The sequence below is a fragment of the Magnolia sinica genome, chromosome 1 (assembly GCF_029962835.1).
Source record: "Magnolia sinica isolate HGM2019 chromosome 1, MsV1, whole genome shotgun sequence".
Taxonomy (NCBI): domain Eukaryota; kingdom Viridiplantae; phylum Streptophyta; class Magnoliopsida; order Magnoliales; family Magnoliaceae; genus Magnolia; species Magnolia sinica.
Window position 1 is genome coordinate 122,302,458 of NC_080573.1, and position 20,918 is coordinate 122,323,375.

The 20,918-nt window shown below is 38.9% G+C and overlaps 1 protein-coding gene across 3 annotated transcripts in view; it reads left to right on the forward strand.

Annotated features, from left to right (window-relative positions):
* Positions 1–532: 532 nt before the first annotated feature.
* The window catches only part of LOC131256549 (nuclear pore complex protein NUP1), a 45,169-nt gene continuing 24,783 nt past the window's right edge, over positions 533–20,918 (forward strand). For 2 of the 3 annotated variants that reach the window (XM_058257419.1, XM_058257428.1), the window contains exons 1-3: positions 533–871; positions 12,472–12,518; positions 14,573–14,817. In XM_058257419.1, the coding sequence (XP_058113402.1) occupies positions 622–871; positions 12,472–12,518; positions 14,573–14,817 (542 nt within the window). In that variant the 5' untranslated portion in view covers positions 533–621. The remainder of the gene's footprint in view (positions 872–12,471; positions 12,519–14,572; positions 14,818–20,918) is intronic. The other variant, XM_058257411.1, reaches the window with a different exon arrangement.

The window sequence follows — 20,918 nt, forward strand, 5'->3', positions numbered from 1 at the left end:
CATAAGGTCAAACAGATATGGATGAAGGGAAAAAAACAAATATCAACTTGATCTAAAACTTCTGTGGTCCCCAAGAACTTTTCAACGGTAGAAGTTCAATTCACACTGTTTACGTTGGTGTGGTCCATTTGATCTTGTAATAGGCTTCATTTTTTGGTTAAAGTTCTAAAATTATGTGTTAAAATGCATGAACCGGTTGGATAAAATGCATGAATGAAGGTGGGCCCCACAGAGTTTACTCAGTACGCTTAGGGTACTGAGTTACTCAGTACGCAATCCGAATCCGTATTCCTCTACTTAACCACCCATTCATTGGCCGGAAGCCGGAAATCCAAATCCAACGGTTAGGATGTTTGTCGCACGGTCCATCCACATCTGGACACAAAATACCATTCGTCTACATTCTAAAGCCCGCAGTCTTGATCAGAAGGTTAGGATTATCCTGAAGGAGGGACCCACTGACCCAAATAGATGGTGGGCCCTACAAAGAGGCAGGAAGAAAACGTGCGTTCTCCAAATTCCAACTGCCTCCGTAAAATCTAAAAAGCCGCTTTGTCATTTACAAAAGGGGGCTGAGGCAGAGATCGCTATCGCTTTCTCCGGGAAGGAAGAGGAAGCGAAATGGAGAGAGAAGAAGCAGCACCAGCACCGGCCTCACTCTACGGTGACGGAGGACCCGGCGCCGGCGGGAAGTTCCGGAGGCGGCCCTACCGGAGGCCGCCCGCGACTCCCTACGACCGGCCTCCCCTTCCACCCGCCACCGGCGAGAGGCGTGATGGCTGGCTGTCGAAGCTCGCCAACGGCGCCACCCGCTTCCTCCCTTCTCTCTTTACCAAAGCCCTAACTCATCCCCCTCCTCAATCCGATCAGAGTACGTCTCTTTCTCTTTCTTGTCTTCTTCATTGCACTGCCTAATTTCGAAACTAGGGTTTCTTTGATTGATTTTGGTTTTTTCCTTTTCTTGATATGTTGGCCCTTGGATGACCGATTTTACATACATGGGGAGATACGCAATGTTTTTGGTGCCCTTATATATATATATATATATATATATATATATATATATATATATTGAAGCCTTTTGGATGACTCTACTTACTAAACTCTCTATACAATACCCCATTAAAGAACTCTGGAAACTTCTAGAGATGTTTATGCTACTCTACATACTTATACTATTCTTTTAAATTCTCTACAATTCTCTACACACTTGTATCCTACTATGAAAGTCTTTATGCATTATTCATGAGCATCTTAATCTATAAGAAGAGCCAAAGTTGGCTAAGTCCATGGACTAGCCTTATGGGATTGTTTGCCTGGTGCAGTGTCCATCCATGTTGACGCCTTGTCAACCTCTTGCTGATAATCTTCCGTATCGATTCATTGAACTACCACATTGCATTGTCTTTCCTTCGTGAGCTAACCCATTGAGTCATGGACCAACCTTTCCTTTGTATGGTTGGGCATGCTCCCCTTATTTTCTTTTGCCACATGAGTGGTCTCATTCTCCTTGTCACCCTTGATTGGTTGCAAGGCTGAGATCATCCCAATCTTTTAACTTCCCCTTCCGCGCCACAGGGATCATGCATGGAAGTCTTCACTCTTGATGCTCACCACCCAAAGAAGGGCATTGGAATTGCCTTCACCTCTTTCAAGAAGTCCACACCTAAGGTGACCATGAAGTTGTAATGTACATCAACTCCTGTCCAAGTATTCATTAAAAAAAAAAATCTCATCCAAGTTGCTTGGCCTCATTGCCACATGGCATTACATTGAATTTACGAGACTTATTGTTACCATCCTCGGCTCCTTGTGTTCCTCACTGGCTTGAACTGAGTCAATGTCCCTCTTTCGTAGGCAGCCCTTGGCCCAAAGGTCACCATCACAAACAGCAAGTCTAGCTCAGCTCCTAGCTCTTTGGAGGGTGTTCGGGAGATTTGTTGTTCTAAGTTGGGAGGTTGTTTAGGTGGTGTGTGGTTCTAGGTTACTGCTAATGGAGGGAGCAATGGGAGAGTTTGGATTTGGGAGTCTTTAGGTGTGTTCTCAGTGAAATTGTTTTTCTTCCTTCCTTCCTTCCTTTCTTTCTCTCATGCGTTTATTTTAGAGGATGGGAGAGAGTCAAAGAGGTGGTCTTGAAAAGAAAGTTTTACTTTATGGGATTGGAAAGGGTCAAAGTGTCAACAAATGTTTATATCCACAATGGGAAAAAAGGGCTCCAAACTGTTGTGTTATGTTATGTGTAAGAGATAATGGTGTTAGTCAATGTTTTATATGGCGAATAGTGTGTTATGTTGCATTAACCCTTCGAAGTGCGAGGCATAAGCTACGGTAGTGTGTTTCCTAAGCTACACACTACTTCTTGATTTTTAATTAAGGTTGCACATGGTTGCATCAAAGATCATGAAACATGATATTTAGTGCAACCAAACACATCCTAAAATAATTGAAAAATAGTGCAAAGATTAAGTATAAAGATAAAGAAATAGCAATAAAACTGATTGAATGCTTTTTTTTTTTTTACTAAAGTCATTGAAAGCGTTTACTAGTGTTTATTAAAAATAGTTAAATGTAACAGATCATTAAAACATTGATGAATTTTAATGTTTAGTGAAAATTAACATGTATTGTAAGCTACATGTAATGTAGGCTATGTAGCATGTAGGTGTGCAAATCAGCGTGTAGTAAATGTTACAAGTGGCTTAAGCTATTTTCATGAGCTATGTAGCATGAAGGCTCTAGCTATGTACTGTAAGCTACACATTATGTGATGTAAGCTATTTAAAAAATTGGCATCAGTGGACCACTGCGGCGTAAGCAAATTAAAAAAAAAAAAAAACTAACGTTTATCAGTTCCCGGGCAGTTAGGAATGTGGATTAGTTTCTTTGGTTTGTTTTGTGTTGCTTGGTGTATGCCAAAGTCACTGGGAGACTCTTGCGGGCTCGGGTGGTTGGTCTTTATTTCCCTAGGTGTTGGATTCTTTGAAATCTTGAATTCAATTGGCTGTCCTTTTGTTTATTTGAAGGAGCGGATTAATAGGGTTTTTAGAGATAGAAGCTTGAAAGTAGCAGTGGAGAAAATAAGAGGTAGGCTTATCTCTTGGGCACTGTTTTTGAAATGAATTTGCAAAGGTCGATACTGACGAACTTAAGAGGGTGGGCTGAACTTATAGAAGGAAGAAGGAAAGGGACAAGGTAAGTTGTTAGCCTCCCCATTGGGAGTTTTTAAGCTCAAACGAGAGCTCACCTTTAAAAAATAAATAAAATTAAAATGATGAGAGCTTCTTTGACAATCTAGGCCCAATAGGGGTGGGTCGCATTTTATGGAGTAATTAGGCAATGCTCTCAATCATTTGGAGGGTACTTTTCTATTTGGAATTAGTTTTATTAACTTTGTACAATGTGAGGCTTAGGGAAGAAGAAATCAAATGAAAGCAACGATTGAGGCAAGCCTGGCTCAAAGAAGGGGGCAAATATATAAAATATTTTCACACAATGGCAAGCACCTGAACTAGAACTAACAAGATCTCAAGTGTGGCAATAGTTGGCGAGGATAAGTCAAATGTGTGTGTGCTGCAATTGTTAACTTTTATAAGAATCATCTTTCTAAAGAAGTTGGGAAAGGCCGAGACTTGACAACTTACTTTTTTAACCTGATCTCAAGGAGGCTGAATTTTTGGAAAAACCATCTCTGAAGAAGAAATTAAGGTAGTGGTGGAAGATTTAGGAAGTGAAAGGGCACTTGGAGTGGATGGATTTTCTATCAGTCTTATTTAGAAAATTTGGGAGATAGTAAAAAATTATTTCATAGGCTTCACTGACAAAAATTTCAAATGCGGGCACATTTTAATAGAAGTCGATGCTACTTTCATTGCTCTAATCCCGAAAAGGAAGAAGTTGAGTAATTGGCAGACTTCAAGTTGATTGGTTCACGAAGGTGCTCTTATAAAATTCTAACAAAAATATTGGTTTCTAGATTTCTAAAGGTTATGGTAGGTGTGATTCTAAAATTCTAGGGGCATTTATAGTGGGAAGGTAAGATTACGGACAATGCCTTGATTGCTCACGAATGCATCAATGCACCTTATAGGGAAGGGAAGAATGGAAGTAGTTTGCAAGCTTGATATATAAAAGGCATATGATCATATGGAGTATGATTTTCTAGATTACATGCTTGATCTAATAGGATGTAGACAATTATGGAGGAATTAGGTATAGATGTGTGTGAAATCGGCAAAATTTTCAGTTTTGGTAAATGGATCTCAAAAGGGCAATTTTAGAGGAACTAGAGGCTTGCAGCAAGGGGATCCTTTGTCTCCACATTTGTTTGTGGCGGCAGCAGAGGCTTTGAGTAAGATGTAAGATTGAGGTGTGTGGAAGTATGTCTTATCGATGTTTTAGGGTGGATAAGTCGGATTTTCAAGTTTCTCATATTCAGTATGTGGATGACACTATCCTTTTTTTGTGAGGCATATAAAAGTAATGTGGATAATTTAAGGAAAATCATTATGTGTTGCGAGGCAGTTGTAGGATTGAAGTAGGTAATTAAGCATTCGGTTTCTATGCAAGTCCATTTCCATTTACCGACCTTGGGCTTCCACTTTGCATAGGAAAAGTAATTGAAAGATTTGAAGGTACGCTTTCGATATGGAAAGGTAAATATCTTTCCATGGGTGGAAGGTTGACGCTTATAAAATTGACTATGTCTAATCTTCTGATTTATTTCATGTCCCTCTTTAGATATCTGAAATTAGTATTGGATAGGTTGGACAAATTGGGGTGTGATTTTTTATGGCAAGAGATAGAAGAAAAACTTTAGTATCATCTAATAGAATTGGAAGAGGTATGTTAACCATTTGAGGAAGGAGGAGCGGGGCTTTAGAAGCTAGAATAAATGAACCAAGCTCTTTTAGGGAAATAGATTTGGAGGTTTGGGGCGGAAAAAGGAAATCTATGGAGAGGTGATAGAAAGGAAGTATGGGTTCAAGAAGGGTGGTGCTGGACAAGGGATGCATCTTTCGATAGGGTTTTAGTGGTATGGAAATCAATAGCAATGTTGAGGTGGGAAGTTTATGGAGTATACATGGCTCGTTGTTTCTCCATTTCAAGAAAAGATGTGAGTTAGGTACCCCCCATATCATAGGAATTTGTTCGATGAAGAGATGGAAGATTTGGTTAGGCTTTTGGAGTTATTGTGCAGTGTAAAACTCTTGTTGGGAGCAAAGGATGAGTTGGTGTGGACCAAAGGGAAAGCCGAGTGTTTCTCAGTGACGGCATGGTGTAGTACTAAGTGTCTTCAAGAGGAGGTCACTATAGCCCTATAACTTTGGTTTGGTGCTATGGTGTTTCACCCAAGGTTGCGGCTTTGGTGTGGCTTGCGGGAAGAAATAAGGTGCTTTCAGTTGACAATTTTCACAAAAGAGGGATGGTGCTCTCGATTGTTTGTGTAATGTGCCTTCAAAATGAAGAGACAGTAGATCATCTCTGTATCCATTGCCCATTTGTCTAAGGAATTTGGGATAGCTTCTTGCATTTGTTTGTGGTGTCATGGGTAATGTTGGATGTAACAAGGATATATATATATATATATATATATATATATATATATATATATATATATATATATATATATATATATATATATATTTTAGCATTGCATGGAGGTGGTGTGGGTAAGGTTGGCAAGGTAATTTATAGGATGACGATGTTGGCCTGTTTGTGGTTTATATGGGAGGAAAAGGTATAGTTGCTGTTTTATGAATCAGGGTGGGAAGGTCTCGGTGGTGTTCAATAGGGTAAAATTAAATGTAAAATGGAGTGGGTGGTAACTTCAAACGTATTAGATGAAAGTTTTGTGTTTCCTCTTTCTTGGTCTGATTTGTAATTCTTTTGGCTTCGGCCGTTTCTTAGTAAAATTACGCCTTCAAAAACAACAAAACTTTGTACATGCGTTTACCCAATTGGAAAAGAAAAGCACACAAGTACAATTTCTTGCATTTACATTTGTGTGATTAAATCTTAAATATTGAGTTCCGCAGAAGCAATATGAAACACATTTATATTTATGTTGTGGTAGCATTAGCAAATGACATAGTCAATGCATGCAATTGCTTGTACGAAGGAAAAATAGTCACATAAATAGATAGCAAATTTGACACTTGAGTTCATCAAGAAAGCCATAGGACTTATGATGCAGGACAATTAACCACTTGCTCTAAAAGCTCGAACTTTTAGAGCATGACAAATTAATTCCTCTCTCATAGCCCAGGCCCCACATCTCTTGGAAATTAAATTAAGTGCTAAAATCTTAGTGTGTTGAATTTTAGTACTTACAAGTACTAAAAAATTTGTTTGAAAAAAGTCTTGACATATGAAAATAAGCACTTTTTACACAAAATTGTTTGTTAAACACAAACCACAAAAGTCTAAAAATTAGCAGATTGTCATATTTGCCGCTATTGTGTCATAATACATGGCTTGCTAGAGAGAAAAACAGGTTGATCAAATGACTACATCACGCAGTGTCCAGGGCCAGACCATCAATCCATTGATTTGCCTAGCGTGGTCAAGCTTGTAAATGGGTGATTGGATGGAAATCTGACAATACAAGCTGCTTACATGATTGCATGGGTAGGCTTATAGAAACGAGGGTTCCATACGACTATCATGGGCTGGATGTGTCGCGCCATCACCCAAGGGTGGGCGAGCCCTACATATGCCACACGTGTGGTCACCAATCGTAGATCAATCAGGGATCAAAACACATATGCACATGATCATCAAAGCAACGTGAATCAATTGGCCAAAGATAATCAAGGTAGGTCCATGGATTGATCTGGTTGAATCTCCATGATCGAGCGCTCCATAGACTAATATGAGTTGACGGATGATTCTAGGATGTGCACATTGGGCCAGGGATCAAGTTTGGGCCCAATCCGAATTTATATATGATAAAAAAGTCAGTTTCTAGGCAACTTTTAACAATGGACAGTCCTGGATTTCTATGGACAGATCTGTAAGCTGATTTGACTTGTCCAATCCCATGTGCACGTCCTAAAGAGCACTCAGATAAAATTTCATCACAAATAAATCATTGGATCATAAGATATGGCCCACCCAATGTAGGCCGTTGCTTGCTCAACGGAGAGTCAATCTTATCCATCCAATAACTTTGCGGTTTGAACTCCGATCAAGCAAAACAACCCCATGTTTCGAAGGTGATGTCGGCAACTACAATTCTATTGGCTTAGGTGTCTCAAAGGGGACTATTAGATTTGCGAAAAGTGGGCCACAAGTCAGTTGAAGTCACCTAGGATTGTAGGTCGGATGCACCTGGATAACCCAACTTGTTCCAGCTAGATCTTACCCATCCGATGTCCGTTTGGGTCGTGTGACTACTCATTACGAAGGTATCGATGAGTACTACAAGATGTAAGATCAACAATTTAGTTTAGATCGCAATAAGTGGGTCAAAAGTGGGCCGCAATCCATTTCTTTAGCAATGTCCAACAAGGGCGTGCGCAAGACATTTGCACGTTCAAAACAAGTGGCCCCACAAAATAGTTTAAGTGGGCCCACATGACTAGACATGGCCTACATGACTCACCTTCAAAAGGGGGCCAGGGGTGTGGGGTCCACCCTCCATCAGATCTAGACATGGCCCACATGACTCACACATCACGTACCAAGTGGCCCCACAAAATAGTTTTAAGTGGGCCCACATGGTGACGCTATGACACATGAGTACACGCATAAGGATGGGTTGGATTTTCGTTAACTCAAGTGGGCCGCACATAGATCCTGTATGTTTGGAAAAATCCATGACAAACATGAATTAGGAAACCATATTATTCAAAGATAAGTAAGACACTTCTCAATAGGTAAATATCCTAATTGGATGAAGTGAGAGAGAATCAAGGGAAAATAAGTTGGACTAAGAAACTTCCAAAGTGACTTGTGTGAGGGGGAAAGGGGTGCTGTATGGCACCCCTTGCTCAAGCTTGGGTTCATATGTGCCGTACGTATGGTGGGCTCTACTCTAGACCACGTGAGAGTGATCCCATTCGACCATTCTCTTCTTACAAACTCTAAGGTTACACACGTCATCTCTTCATTCGACAACCATGGCACATGGATCCATATAGATGGTATGGAACTTGTGATGTGAGATCTTACATAAACACCATCATCTCGGTGAATCCGGGCCTACTATGATGGACCTCAAGGTATTTATAATATGTGTAATGATCATTTCATCAAAATTATAAATGTATATTGCCCATCTCATGTAAACAATGATAACGGATAAAAATATAAAACCTTCCATTATGGCCCATCCACACAATCTAAAACCATCAATGAAAAGGCAATATCCATAAGATGGAACGGATGAGAGAATGTTATAGGTTTTGAAAGCCTGAAAGGGCAATGTTGTCATTTTAAATTGTTGGTAGGAATATTTTTTGTCAACATTCATCTAAAAATTTAAGGGAAAATCATATACCGCATTTAGCGATAAGCAATGTTGTCGAATCGTATATGCGATCATGTGCGATCGCATATGCTTATGTGCACATGTGATCGCACGATCACATATGCGACCACAAATTTTTTTTTTTTTTTTTGAAAAATTAAAAAGATAAAAAAATAGGAAAAAAATTAAAAAAATGGAAAAAAAAAGAAACTAAGGGGAACTTTCCTAAGTTAATAGATAACTAATTTTTTATATTTAAAATACGTTTGAGAGAAATAAAATCAATTAAACATCAAGTCATCAACATTCAACAATATAGTTAACAAGTACGAAGTAACAACAAAATCAACAAGCTATTTATTTATTATTGTAGAAAATCAACAAGCTATCTTCCTTGAAACTTGAAAGTGCTTGAATCTTGATCTTCCAACTTCCAAGAAAGAGGGAATGTAGAGAGAGAGAGAGAGAGAGAGAGAGAGAGAGAGAGAGAGAGAGAGAGAGAGCACTTGGAATTAAGAAATGTAAGAGAAGGTAGTAAGAGAGTTTTGGGGTGAGAATATTGCAAATGGAAGAGGTTTGGAAGCCTTTTTATGGGCAAAAAGTTGTTTTTTTTTTTGCTTTTGCAAAAATAAAATAAAAAAATTTAATGTGCCAATTTATGCGATTGCATACTTTTGCATATGGCACATGCGATCGCATGTGCCATGATCGCATATGTGATTTGCATATAGTTATGCACATATGCGGTTGCACATGACGACACTGGCGATAAGTGATAAGTTGAGGGCTGGTAGTTGAAAGAAACCCATAGACGTTGAGTGAAAATTAAAATTAAGTGCTTAATTTTTTTTGTATATACCAAATAGTATGAAATTTAAAAATTATTAAAAATTGTAAAATAGATGTTACACCATGATTTTGAATAAAAAAAGAGAGTTTAAGAAATGACAGATCTATTCACTCTATCACTAACCATGTTGGATTTGGTGTATAGGCTGTAAGAGATGTGAGTCAGCTTGTCCAACAGATTTCTTGAGTGTCTGAGTTTATTTATGGCATGAGTCAACTTGTAAATATGTAATTATATTGAATATATCAACCATTTCTTTATTTTTCGATCGCCTAGAAGGGACAAAAGATGGATTAATGAAAATGTGTAAAAGCTCTACTCGTCTCTGCCATTCTATGAGTCTCGTCCTTTTCGCATATGGCATTGTCACTCCCTTTGGCACCATCTTGGATTCAATAGAAAATAGTCTAAGACTAAATCTAGATTATTTTATTGTGTACTAGATCGATGAGAAAATGAGTCTGATTCTACAAGATCAAACCTATGGGACTTAAGGAATGATGAGAGGGAATAAAAAGGAAAAATAGGGAAAGAAGTTGATCAGATCTAGTATGGATGGATTGTACATGGATGATAGTTGGATTCGGCTCTCCTGAGGTTTGATGTAGGACCAATGCATGAACTCAAATAATGTGAGAGATCAACCAACAAAATCAAATTAATTAATAAAAAACCACAAATCTTGCTAACACCATCACAAATATCAAGATTCTAAGAGGAAAGCATACATAGTTTAAGCCTGAGTTGCCACGCATCGTACTACAAGACCATTAAACATGAAAAACTAGAATCTAATGGATGTAGAGACACCCAAATAGTATAGGGTTAGGTCTATTGTAAATGGGAATGTCTAATACTACCTAGGGTTTACTAGATTTGGGTGTGGGCGAAGCTAGGCTTAGGGAAGTGTGGGGAAAATGGTGAAATTAGGGTTAAATTGGGAAATTGGATGAAGGGATTAAAGGATTTAGGTATTATGAGATGAGGATTAGGGTTTTGGATGTAGGAGAATTAGGGATTTTAGGTTAATTGAAGGATTTAAAGATCTAGGGTTTGGGGATTTGGGATTTTGGGTTAGGGTTAGGGTTTTGGACAAGTGATGATGGGGGTTTGGAAGGAAGGATCAAAGATGCAAAGGGAGAAGGAAAAAGTGGGCCATACAAACTAGTTGTGGGGCTCGTACGTGTGGCCGTACGGTCACACATGTGGTGTCCGGTCGGCTTGGGTTTGGTCCGAAATTGTGGGGTTTTGATGGAGAGGCTAATGAAGAAATGAAAGAGTTCGGAAAGGTTTTGGATGGTTTGGGTGAAGAACAAAAGAGATTTCAATGAAATTCCTCAAACGAAGAAGGAATATTCAAAAGTGGCTAACTGGAAGCTTCGCACTCCTCTGATTGAAGATGGGCATCGCACTGATCTTTGTTCTAAATTGCATGGAACAAGTCTTCACATCACATGAAGAAAAAGAAACAAAGATTTTTTGAGAGAAATCCACCATTAGGGAGCTTCAAACACCAACCCCCCCCCCCCAATAGTCTCAAGAACTTTAGAAAATTACAAAATAGTCCCTGCTTTATGTCTTTGAATCATAATAACTCTAGCCTAAGAAAAAAACATATAAAACATTTATGTCCTATGATGACAAAAAGGGTCCATGATCAATGCTCCGATCATGTAACCCCATGAGATCCAACGGTCCGATCGTCGCGTCCCTCAAATGCAATGGTCCAAATCACTCCTTAAAGCAACCCATGTGCATCTTCCCAGTGTGGGGTCTTCTAGATGCTCGTACATGCACTATGGGGTATTCAACACGGATACGTGCCTAGCCATAGAGAGATTTGGGCCCGCCACCTCCTCTGATATGTGCCCTAAGGTGTACGTGATGTGATGTCCTCATCAAGGTTCCCTCATCTATTTGGTAGATACAAAAAATTAAGTATTTAATTTTAATTTTCATCGAACATTCGTGTTTTTTTTCCCTAGCTACTACCCTCCACTTATCACTTATTGCTAAATGCGGTAAGTGATTTTCCTTTAAATTTTTGGATGAATATTGGTGAAAATATTCCGACCAGCAATTTAAAATGACAACATTACCCTTCTAGGCTTTTAAAACCTATTATGTTCTTTTCTTCTCTCGTTCTCTCATTCGTTCTATCTTATGGATATTGCCTTGGATTGGTTATGATGGAAGGTTCCGTATTTCAAATGATTATCATTGTTTACATGAGACGGCCCATATACACTTATAGTTTTGATGAGAGAATCAGTACATATGTTATAAATACCTTGAGGTCCATCATGGTGGACGTGGATTTATCAAGATGATGGTGTTTATGTGAGAACTTGCATCACGAGTTCCATACCATTATGGATCCATGGGCCATGGTTGTTGGATGAAGAGACGGAGTGTGTAATCTTGGAGTTTACAAGCATGGATAAGAAAATGTTTGGAGTAGATCATGCCCATGTGGTCCGGAGTAGTCCCCACCGTAAGTATAGCTTGTACGAATCCAAGCCTGCACGAGGGGTGCCATATGACCCCCAATTTTCCCTCACATAAGTTTGGAAGTTTCCTATTCCAACTTGTTTTCCCTTCATTCTCTCTTGATCTGATTAAGATATTGTCCTATTAAGAAGTGTTTTATTTCTGTTAGGATATTATTGTTTTCTAATTTATGTTTACCATGGATTTATTTATTTATTTATTTTTTTAAATATGGGTTATGCTGAAGCATTCGAGGAGGAGCCCTCCCGTCCGATACTATTGGGCTTCTGAAATTGTGAGAGGCTTAATAATTTCTTCCTTGGATTATGCTCGACAGAGCATTGTTTTAGCTTCATAAAGTGGGGATCAATACAGCTTGATCTCCAACTTTCTTGTTTTCTCTTGCTTTGTGTTTTCCATTTGGTAGGTATTATATTAGTGCTGAAATTGGCTTTATATTTTGTAATGGAGGACAGTAATAGCATATGACATCAAAGATTCATCAATTATAAAAACACACCTTTTCCCATCCCCATGTATCCTTGAAGTACTTATCTGTAATAGATTCATGTTGAACAGAGGACTTAACAGTTTGCCATGCCTTGTAATTAACTTTTTTTTTTTTGTGTGTGTGTGTGTGTGGTTTGTGCATGATGAATAGAGATGGTGCGAGAGGCCAGTTATGAGTTACCTAACGGCAGTTCTGATGTAAGTTTTCTGCTGTTTTTGTTACATATGATCTTTTATGTGATCCTTGTCAAGTAAATGGTGGTAATCTGCAGTGATTGGGACTTGTTATTATCATACCATCCATTTCTTCTTTGAAGATAATGATTTTGATGGTTTTGTTGCTCAATTTGGTTTTCTACCTATGGACTCATTTAATCAGTTTCTTCCATGTAGATTGAAATGCCAATGCCTTCACAGTTGTTGCATCAATATTCAAAATTCAACATGCCTTCTCTTGCAGTTTTTGGACCAATACTTATTTGTATTTGTATGTTTAGCTATTTTATTTCTTTCTTCTTCTTCTTCTTCTTCTTCTTCTTTTTCCCCACTTAGCATATTTCTGAGGTGAATGCTTCCCTTCTTCAACTGGTAGTAAACAAATTCCACATGATAAATTGAAGGATAAAATGCTCATTGCTCAAGTGCCCAAATGTCCCCTGAAGTCTAAGCCGAGCAACAACATGAGCTAACTTTTGGTTACCTGTGTAGGTTGGACATGTATGCATGATATGGACTGGCAGACTGAGCACATGCTTAAATGATAATATGGAGTAATTCATTATCTAATTTCTGTTCGTGTTTGGTATGAACAAGAACATGGATGTTATATCCAATAAATATATACATATACATATATTTTAAATAAATGGTACAAAGGAGAAGTAAAAGGATAAATTAGTCTGTTTTAAATCATAATCATGAAAGTCTAAACATGATCCATCATGTCCGGCATGGTGTTTCTTGATAACTCTGTTACTTGCACATGGAAATGTGTCGAGCTGGGTATTATGCACTTTGTTAGACACGATAACTATATAAAAGCTGATGCACCAGCAACAGGGTTGTTTTGTTCGGTCAACATGGGTACCACTGCAAGTTGTAATTGAATGCAGTGTTACTATACCTCTTGCTTTGGGACTCGTTGTATCAATGGTCCTTTTATAGAAAAATATTTCTTGATTTCTGTTGAAACTTTTAGGGTGCATTTTCATCTCAGCTTAACTTGTATGGAAGATAACATCCAAGTCTTTGTGTGGGACTAAACCTCGTCAATGCTTGAAATAATGTGAGACTTTCAAGAGATAAACATAAACTAATCATTATCATCATAATTACTATTATAGCCTTGTCCCAGCTCTTTGGATAAGATAATCCTGTTTTCACAAATATTCGGAACATGGAAAACTATTATAAAGGGAGTAATCTAACTGCTGTGTGCAGCTTACCAAGTTAAACATCTTTTGCACTTGATTCAAATTGCGCACATCGCACAGTCCGTGGGTGGGTTCCAATGCGGTCGAATTGTCTTAATGAAACATGCACTTTCAAACGGAGGTAGAAGAGAATATTGCAACAGTCTGCCTTGAATGGAGAAACAGTCCAAGTGAATCTTTTATTCACGGTGACCTTTTCTTAGATTTTGAGGTTGGTTTACATTATTTTGTTTGTCGTTATTTTCTCCTCCATATCTTCATTAAATTCCTATGATAAGCCTGTAGTGCCAGTTTTAATTGTTATTTCTCTGTTGCTTATGTCTACTCTTCCCATGTTCATGTAAAACCTACTGTAAGTTTGTTATTTGGTTTTTCTTTCTACTAATGTCTCAGGCACTGAAGCCAGTCCCAAAAAAAAAAAAAAAAAAAAAAAAAACAAAGAAAAAAGAAAGAAAAAAAGAAAAAGAAAACCATCTAATTTTTGTTTTGAGATGATACCATTGTGATGAATGAATTGATGCTTGTTCTGCTTTGTGACTTCTAATTTTTAACTGTCATATACTGCCACGAAAGAACTGTTTAGCTATTATATCTTATGTGTTTGGCATGTGGTATGAAAAACTTACTTTCTTGATAGCCTTCAATGTCCTGCTCTTGGTATATTTGAAGAAAAATGAGATTTGGAACTTGAGAAGTTTCATGCTCATAGGTCAAGTTTCAAACTGTTTGACTTCTGGAATGCTTCCCTTTTTATGAAACATTCTTTTGTTGCATATCTTAGCTTTTTAATCTTTGCCTATCACGATCGTCATTTCACAGAATCAAATATCTGAATCAATGGAACTAGGAGGTTCCAGCAACACAGGAAAGGAACTAGGAGGTTCCAGCGACACCGAAAAGGAACTAGGAGGTTCCAGTGATGCAGAAAAGGAACTAGGAGGTTCCAGCGATGAAGACAGATCAAAAAGTGGCCGTGACAATGATGAACCTGCAGGAGACAAATCAGTTGATGATAGTGGGCTTGCTCCAATTGAACAGCTGCTGAAACAAAAGACGTTTTCTAGGTAAGTTAGGGCTGTAAATTTTTTCTTAGCATTTTTTCATCTGATGATTATGCAGGTTTTGTTTCATGAAATTCTTCCATTTGTAATTTTCTGTCAGTACTTGTGGGTAGATAGTTATTTCCATATAGGCATGGATATTGTGTGTTCGTGCGTGTTGGCCAATGTTTTAAATAGCGTCACTCTGTAGTGTGTAGGGTATGCAATGTAGTTTAGCATAGCCTACATGCTACGAAGCATGTGAAAACAATGCCTTTCCCTTGTAGCGTACATTATAGGGGCTTAGCATACGCTATGAGCTATGTGGCATCTGCCACACCATACTCAGGCTTCTAATTATAACAGAAAAGGAAATTGTTATCTTGTTGTTTCATTTGTTGATGGAAAAAGGTGGTGGGGCCCATCCTTCTCACACATGGCAATCATGTTGAGCTATCTAGACCATCCAAATAGTGGGTCTTGTTGTGGATGGAGAATAGTTGTACATGTACCCATGTCAGTCAACCTTAACCATCAATAAAAGTGCCTCCACGTGTATGTTTGAGGACTTATGACTATTGTAAATGTGCAAAACTCACATTCTAAATAATATCTTAAAAGTTAAAACATATGGGTTTCGAAAGAGGGCCCTAATACTTGACGGCAAGCAACCTTACGGTCCCCAAATTCGAATTTTTTATTCCCTCGATCCACAAAGCCATTGAAGAGGAGATTTTGGTTGATCAATTGGCCTTACAAAAAGGTTTATTTGCTGTATTTTCAAGAGTGTTGGAACCCAAGTGAAGTTAAAAAAAATACCCCTTTTACATCAGTGCGACTGTGGAGCTAAAAAATTCAGTTGTTTCTAATTGATTGAGTCTCTTTTTGAGCTTGATAGAGGTATGTTCTTGCCCCTTAATATCTCTTAGTGATTTCTTCTTCATTTCGGATAAAAATTCGAGGTTTCTTTTAGGATTTTTTTCAAAATTTTTCTTTCTTTTTAGGAGGTCGGTTCCTATGGAATATTGTAGGATAGGATTTTTTTTGAGAGATAACAACATTTTATTGAAAAACCCATAGAAAGCGAGAAAATAATACAAAAGAAACAACAAAATCATAAGAGAGCAGAAAAACTAGAAGCCAAATTTGCATTTACAGATCCAGCCCAACCCATAACAAGAAACTTGATTTTGCTGATACCAACCTCTACATCAATGCTCTCATTCCAAAAACGCTGCCCATTTCGACCTCCCAAAATAACCCAAAACACGACCATTAGAATCAGCTTCCACTTAGCCTTTTCAACTTTTCCAACTCCTCCCCCAGGCCAAGCCCAAAGGAACTCTTCCACTGATTTTGGCATTACCCAATCAGTCTTAACCAAACCGAAGAAATGCTCCGACACTTTGTGCAAAGGATCAATGGATGAACAAGTGATCTATTGATTCTGTATCTTCCATACACGTGGTGCAAATTAGCGCTCTTCTCTGAAAATTATCAATGGTGAGAACCGTCTTTTGACCAACCAAACGAAGGCTGCCACTCTAGTAGGGGTTCCATAAACCAATGGTGGCAAAATTGCTACCATTTGACTCACTTATCAATATAAAATACAACCGAATAGAGAACCTCCCCAATCTATGTGCCGACCAAACCATCAAATCCCCTAGAAGAGAAGACTGACATGACTTTTCCAAAAGCACAAGAAAATTGGAGAACTCAACAATTTCTTCATCCGTCATATTTATTTGGCAAAGATTCCAAACAACAACACCTCTATACCAATTGAAACAATCTGCCACATAAATGAATCAGTTAGGAGTGAGGGAAGCTACTCTCGGGAAAAGATCTTGAAGCACCCTGTCACCACACCATATATCCACCCTAAATTGTGTATGGAGACCATTCCCTAGCACGAAAGGAATTCCTCTATGAACCAAATATTCTGTCGAAGCAATTGCCTTCCACATACTAGCTCTATATAAAGATGATCTCTTCACAAATCATTCACCTACTTGCATACCATACTTGTAAGCTATGATCTCTCTCCATAGTCTACCCACTTTCGTATTGAACCTTCAAACCCATTTTCCAATGAGAGCTATGTTCATATCCTTCCAAAAAAAAAAAAAAAAAAAAGAAAAAAAAAAGAGAAGAAAAGAAGAAAAGGAGAGCTATGTTCATATCACCCAAATCACGAAGTCTGGCCCCATTTTTTATAATAGGCTTGCAAACCTCCTCCTGTTTGAGGATAAGAAATTTTCTAGCATCTGAAGCTCCTTTCCAAACGAAATCTCTTCTCAATCTTTCAAGCCACCTTAAGACTAATTTGGGGCATTTGAAGAGAGACATAAAGTAGATTGGCATATTAGAAAGAGAGTCGCCTTGAGAAGGGTTAATCTGCTACCCAGAGATGAGTAACTACATTTCCAACTTGCCAACTTTCTCTCGATTTTTTCGATCTTCACGTGAAAACTTATTAGAACAATAAGTTTTCAAGTAAAGATCCTTCGTTTCTTGAAAATCCAATTTCAAAGGATGAGGTAGGTAAAAGAAGTTTTATTTTCTTTGTGTGGGGAGAAGGTCTCGGGTTCAGATTGCTTCTTGTTATTATTCTTTCAGAAATTCAGACATGCGGTTAAGATGGGTGTTTTGGACTACATCGTCGAATGCTCTTAGCAGAGCTACTTATCTAGAGAGCTCGAGGCTATTTTCATTGCTTTAATTCGTAAGGTGGAGGGAGCAGATCATCTTAAGGATTTTTGATTGATCAACCTTTTAGGGGGTCTTTATAAAATTCTAGCCAAGATCATTGTTACCAGGTTCAAAAAAGTTTTATCGAAGGTTATTTCTGATAATCAGGGTGATGTGTGGGCATTTTCACACCGGGCTCGAGTGGGGTGGCTTGTGGGATGCAGGGGCACACTCGTGGTGGGTGACTCACATAACCCATGGATTTGGGGCCTGTGTGAGGTGGAGCCCATGGATTTGGGGTCCACGAGGAGGCGGAACCCATGGATTTAGGGCCCATGAGGGTTCGGCCGAGGACATAACCCATGGATTTGGGGCCTGGGCTATGAGATAAAAGGGATTAATTCGGCATGTTCTAACAGTTCGAGCTTTTAGAGCAAGTGGTTAATTGTCCTGTATCAAAGGGTGTGTTTATTGTGGGGTGAGATTTTGGACAGTGTGCTTATTGAACATGAATGCATTGATTTGAGACTTAAGGAGGGGAAGAGGGGTTTAGTGTCTAAGCTAAATATTGAGAAGGCTTATGACCATGTGGATTAGGATTTTGGGATGTGGAGAGAAGTGAAGAGGATGGATCAAGGAATGCTTGCAATTGGCTCATTTCTCTATTTTGATGAATGGATCGACGAAAGTGTTCTTCAGGGCATCAAGAGGTCTTTGACAAGGGGATCCATTGTCCCCTTGTTTGTTGTGATAGGAGTAGCTCTTAGTTTGATGCTTCGTAAAGGGGAGGAAAATGGATTATTAAGTGGGTTTAAAGCATTTGCCGATGGGCCTCAAATAAGCCACATTCATTATGTAGGTAACACTCTCTTGTTTTGTGAGGCAGATGTGGTTTCAGTTGACATTTTGTGCAAAGTCCTTTTTTTTTTTTTTGTGTGCAGAGTCCTTGTTTGTTTCGAATTTGTGTCGAGTTTGAAAATTAATGTCTCCAAATCGGAAATGTTGGGCATTCGTATTAGCATTGAAGAGTTGAATAGGTTTGATGCCATCTTTGGTCGTAAGCTGGGGTCCGGTCCTTCAACATACTTAGCATAGGATTGTTCTACAACAATTTTCTTGTGTGGGGCTTGCTGTGGTGTGTGTATGGCATGGCATGCAACCATCTAATCATCACGTGGGCCACTGTGCTTTAGTGGAGGTGTTTGGGTGCTCCTGCATTTCTTTCTATAGCGTGGCCCTCATGATGGTTGAGTATGCTTGATTTTAAAAGGTGGCTCACAATTGGCAATTGTTTTCTATGGTGTTTCCTACTGCTCAGTCTGGCAAGGTGGATGATCCACTTTTTCCCTTATCATTTTTGGGGAGTTGGCACTGTGCAATATTGTAGAATAAGCTTGTTCTACAATCATTTATTGTGTGGGGCCCATTTGGTGAGTGTATGTCATGGAATCAACCTGTCCATTTGAACATGCTTTTTGTAAACCTCCCCAACTGTGGACGATCAACAATGACATCGATGGATAGTCTGTGTCAGTAGTTGTAGTCATTAGAGTTTATTATATTGAATGTGTTCAAAAATTTTGCGGCTATGGCTCAAGACCAGAAACACACTATAATAGGTCCAAAACTACATTTTCTACACTCCCCCTCAAGCCGGAGCATATATGTTTTGTATGCCTAGCTTGTTACAAATATGTATGCCCATAGCCCTAGGCGCTCTTGAATGAAGATGTTTGCCAATTTAGATTTTGACTGGACGTGTCTTGTAACAATTTCTTTGGCCACGATCTTCTCTCAAGTAAGGTGATAATCCACTTCTATATGTTTGGTTGTTTCATGGAAAACTGGGTTGTTGGTGATGTGAGTTGCTATTGCCACACTGAAGGACCGTGAGCGGCTCATTAAAGAGACCAAATTCCTGGAGAAGTGATCTCACCCAAATCATCTCGTAAATTGTGTTGCCCATGGCCTTGTATTATGCTTTAGCACTAGATCTACCTACCATATTATGCTTCTTGCTCAACGTAAGTAGATTTCCTCTAATGAACGTGCAATACCCAGAGGTAGATCATCTCTATGTCACGGATACGGCCCAATCAGCATCGGCGTATCCTTCTACCCAAAGATGACCATTGGACCTATACATCAACCCTTGTCTAGGTGAGCCCTTCAAGTATCGTAATATATGAACCATGACTTACTAGTGTCGAGTCGAGGGCTAATGCATAAATAGGTTAACGACTCTTACTACAAAGGATATGTTTGACGGTTTGAACGTGGGATAGATGAGTTTCTCAACTAGCCGATGATACCTTTTAGGATCTTCATACAATTCCCCCTGATCATCAATCAATTTTACAATTTGGCCCCAGTGGAGTATTGCAAGGTTTGCATCCCATCATATTGGTCTTTTCTAGGAGGACGAGAACATACTTTCTTTGGTTGAGAGTAATTCTAGATGCAGAGTGCACCACCTCAATCCCAAGAAAGTATCTCAAGTAGTTGGGATCTTTGGTTTGGAATTGTTGTTGAATGTGACGTTTAACTTCAATAATTTCCACCGCATTGCTGCCTGTGAATATTATCTTATCAATGTACACGATTAGGATCACAATTCTTTTGATTTCACTTTACACAAATTGAGTGGCTCACTTGGCACCGACCAAAGTTGAAGAGGAGAAGCATGTTGCTTAATTTTTTGAACCATGCACATGGTGATTGCTTGAGCCCATATATTGCTTTCGAAAGTTTATAGACGCTCCCCTTCTCCCCCTAGCAACCAACCCATGAGGTTGCTCCATGTAAACTTCTTTAGATAATTTTCATGTAAGATCGCATTCTACGTCAAACTGATAGAGGGAGTTGCAATAGAGAGCAACACTCAAACAATATTTAGTTTGGCTACAGGTGAGAATGTCTATTCATAGTTGAGTCCAGTAGTTTGTATGTAGCCCTTAGCCACAAGTCATGCTTTCTCTCTTTCAATGGAGCCATTTGGTTTGTATTTAATTGTAAATACCCACTGGCATCTGACTATGTGTTCGCTAGGAATACCCACTGGCATTTGATTGTGTTTGCCAGGAGGCAATAGGATTGACGTCTAGGTACTAGTATGATGCATTGCTTCAAATTTGTCTTCCATGGCTTTTCGTCAACCAGGGTAAGCCAAGGCATCTTGGTACGAAGTTAGGACCACATGACCAGACAGGGCTATAGCAAAGGATTTAAAGGATGGGGATAAGCGATGATACGAAACAAAATGAGAGTAGATGTTGGGTGCAATGGGCACATGATCTTGTACGTTTTCGAAGTAGAACGGGTAAGTCGAGATTAAGAATGACCGATGGTGTTCCAAAGACCTTAGTAGGCATTGATTGATGTTTGCTTGAATTTCTAGTTACATTATCCGCGCCAAGAGTAGGATGGGGCGT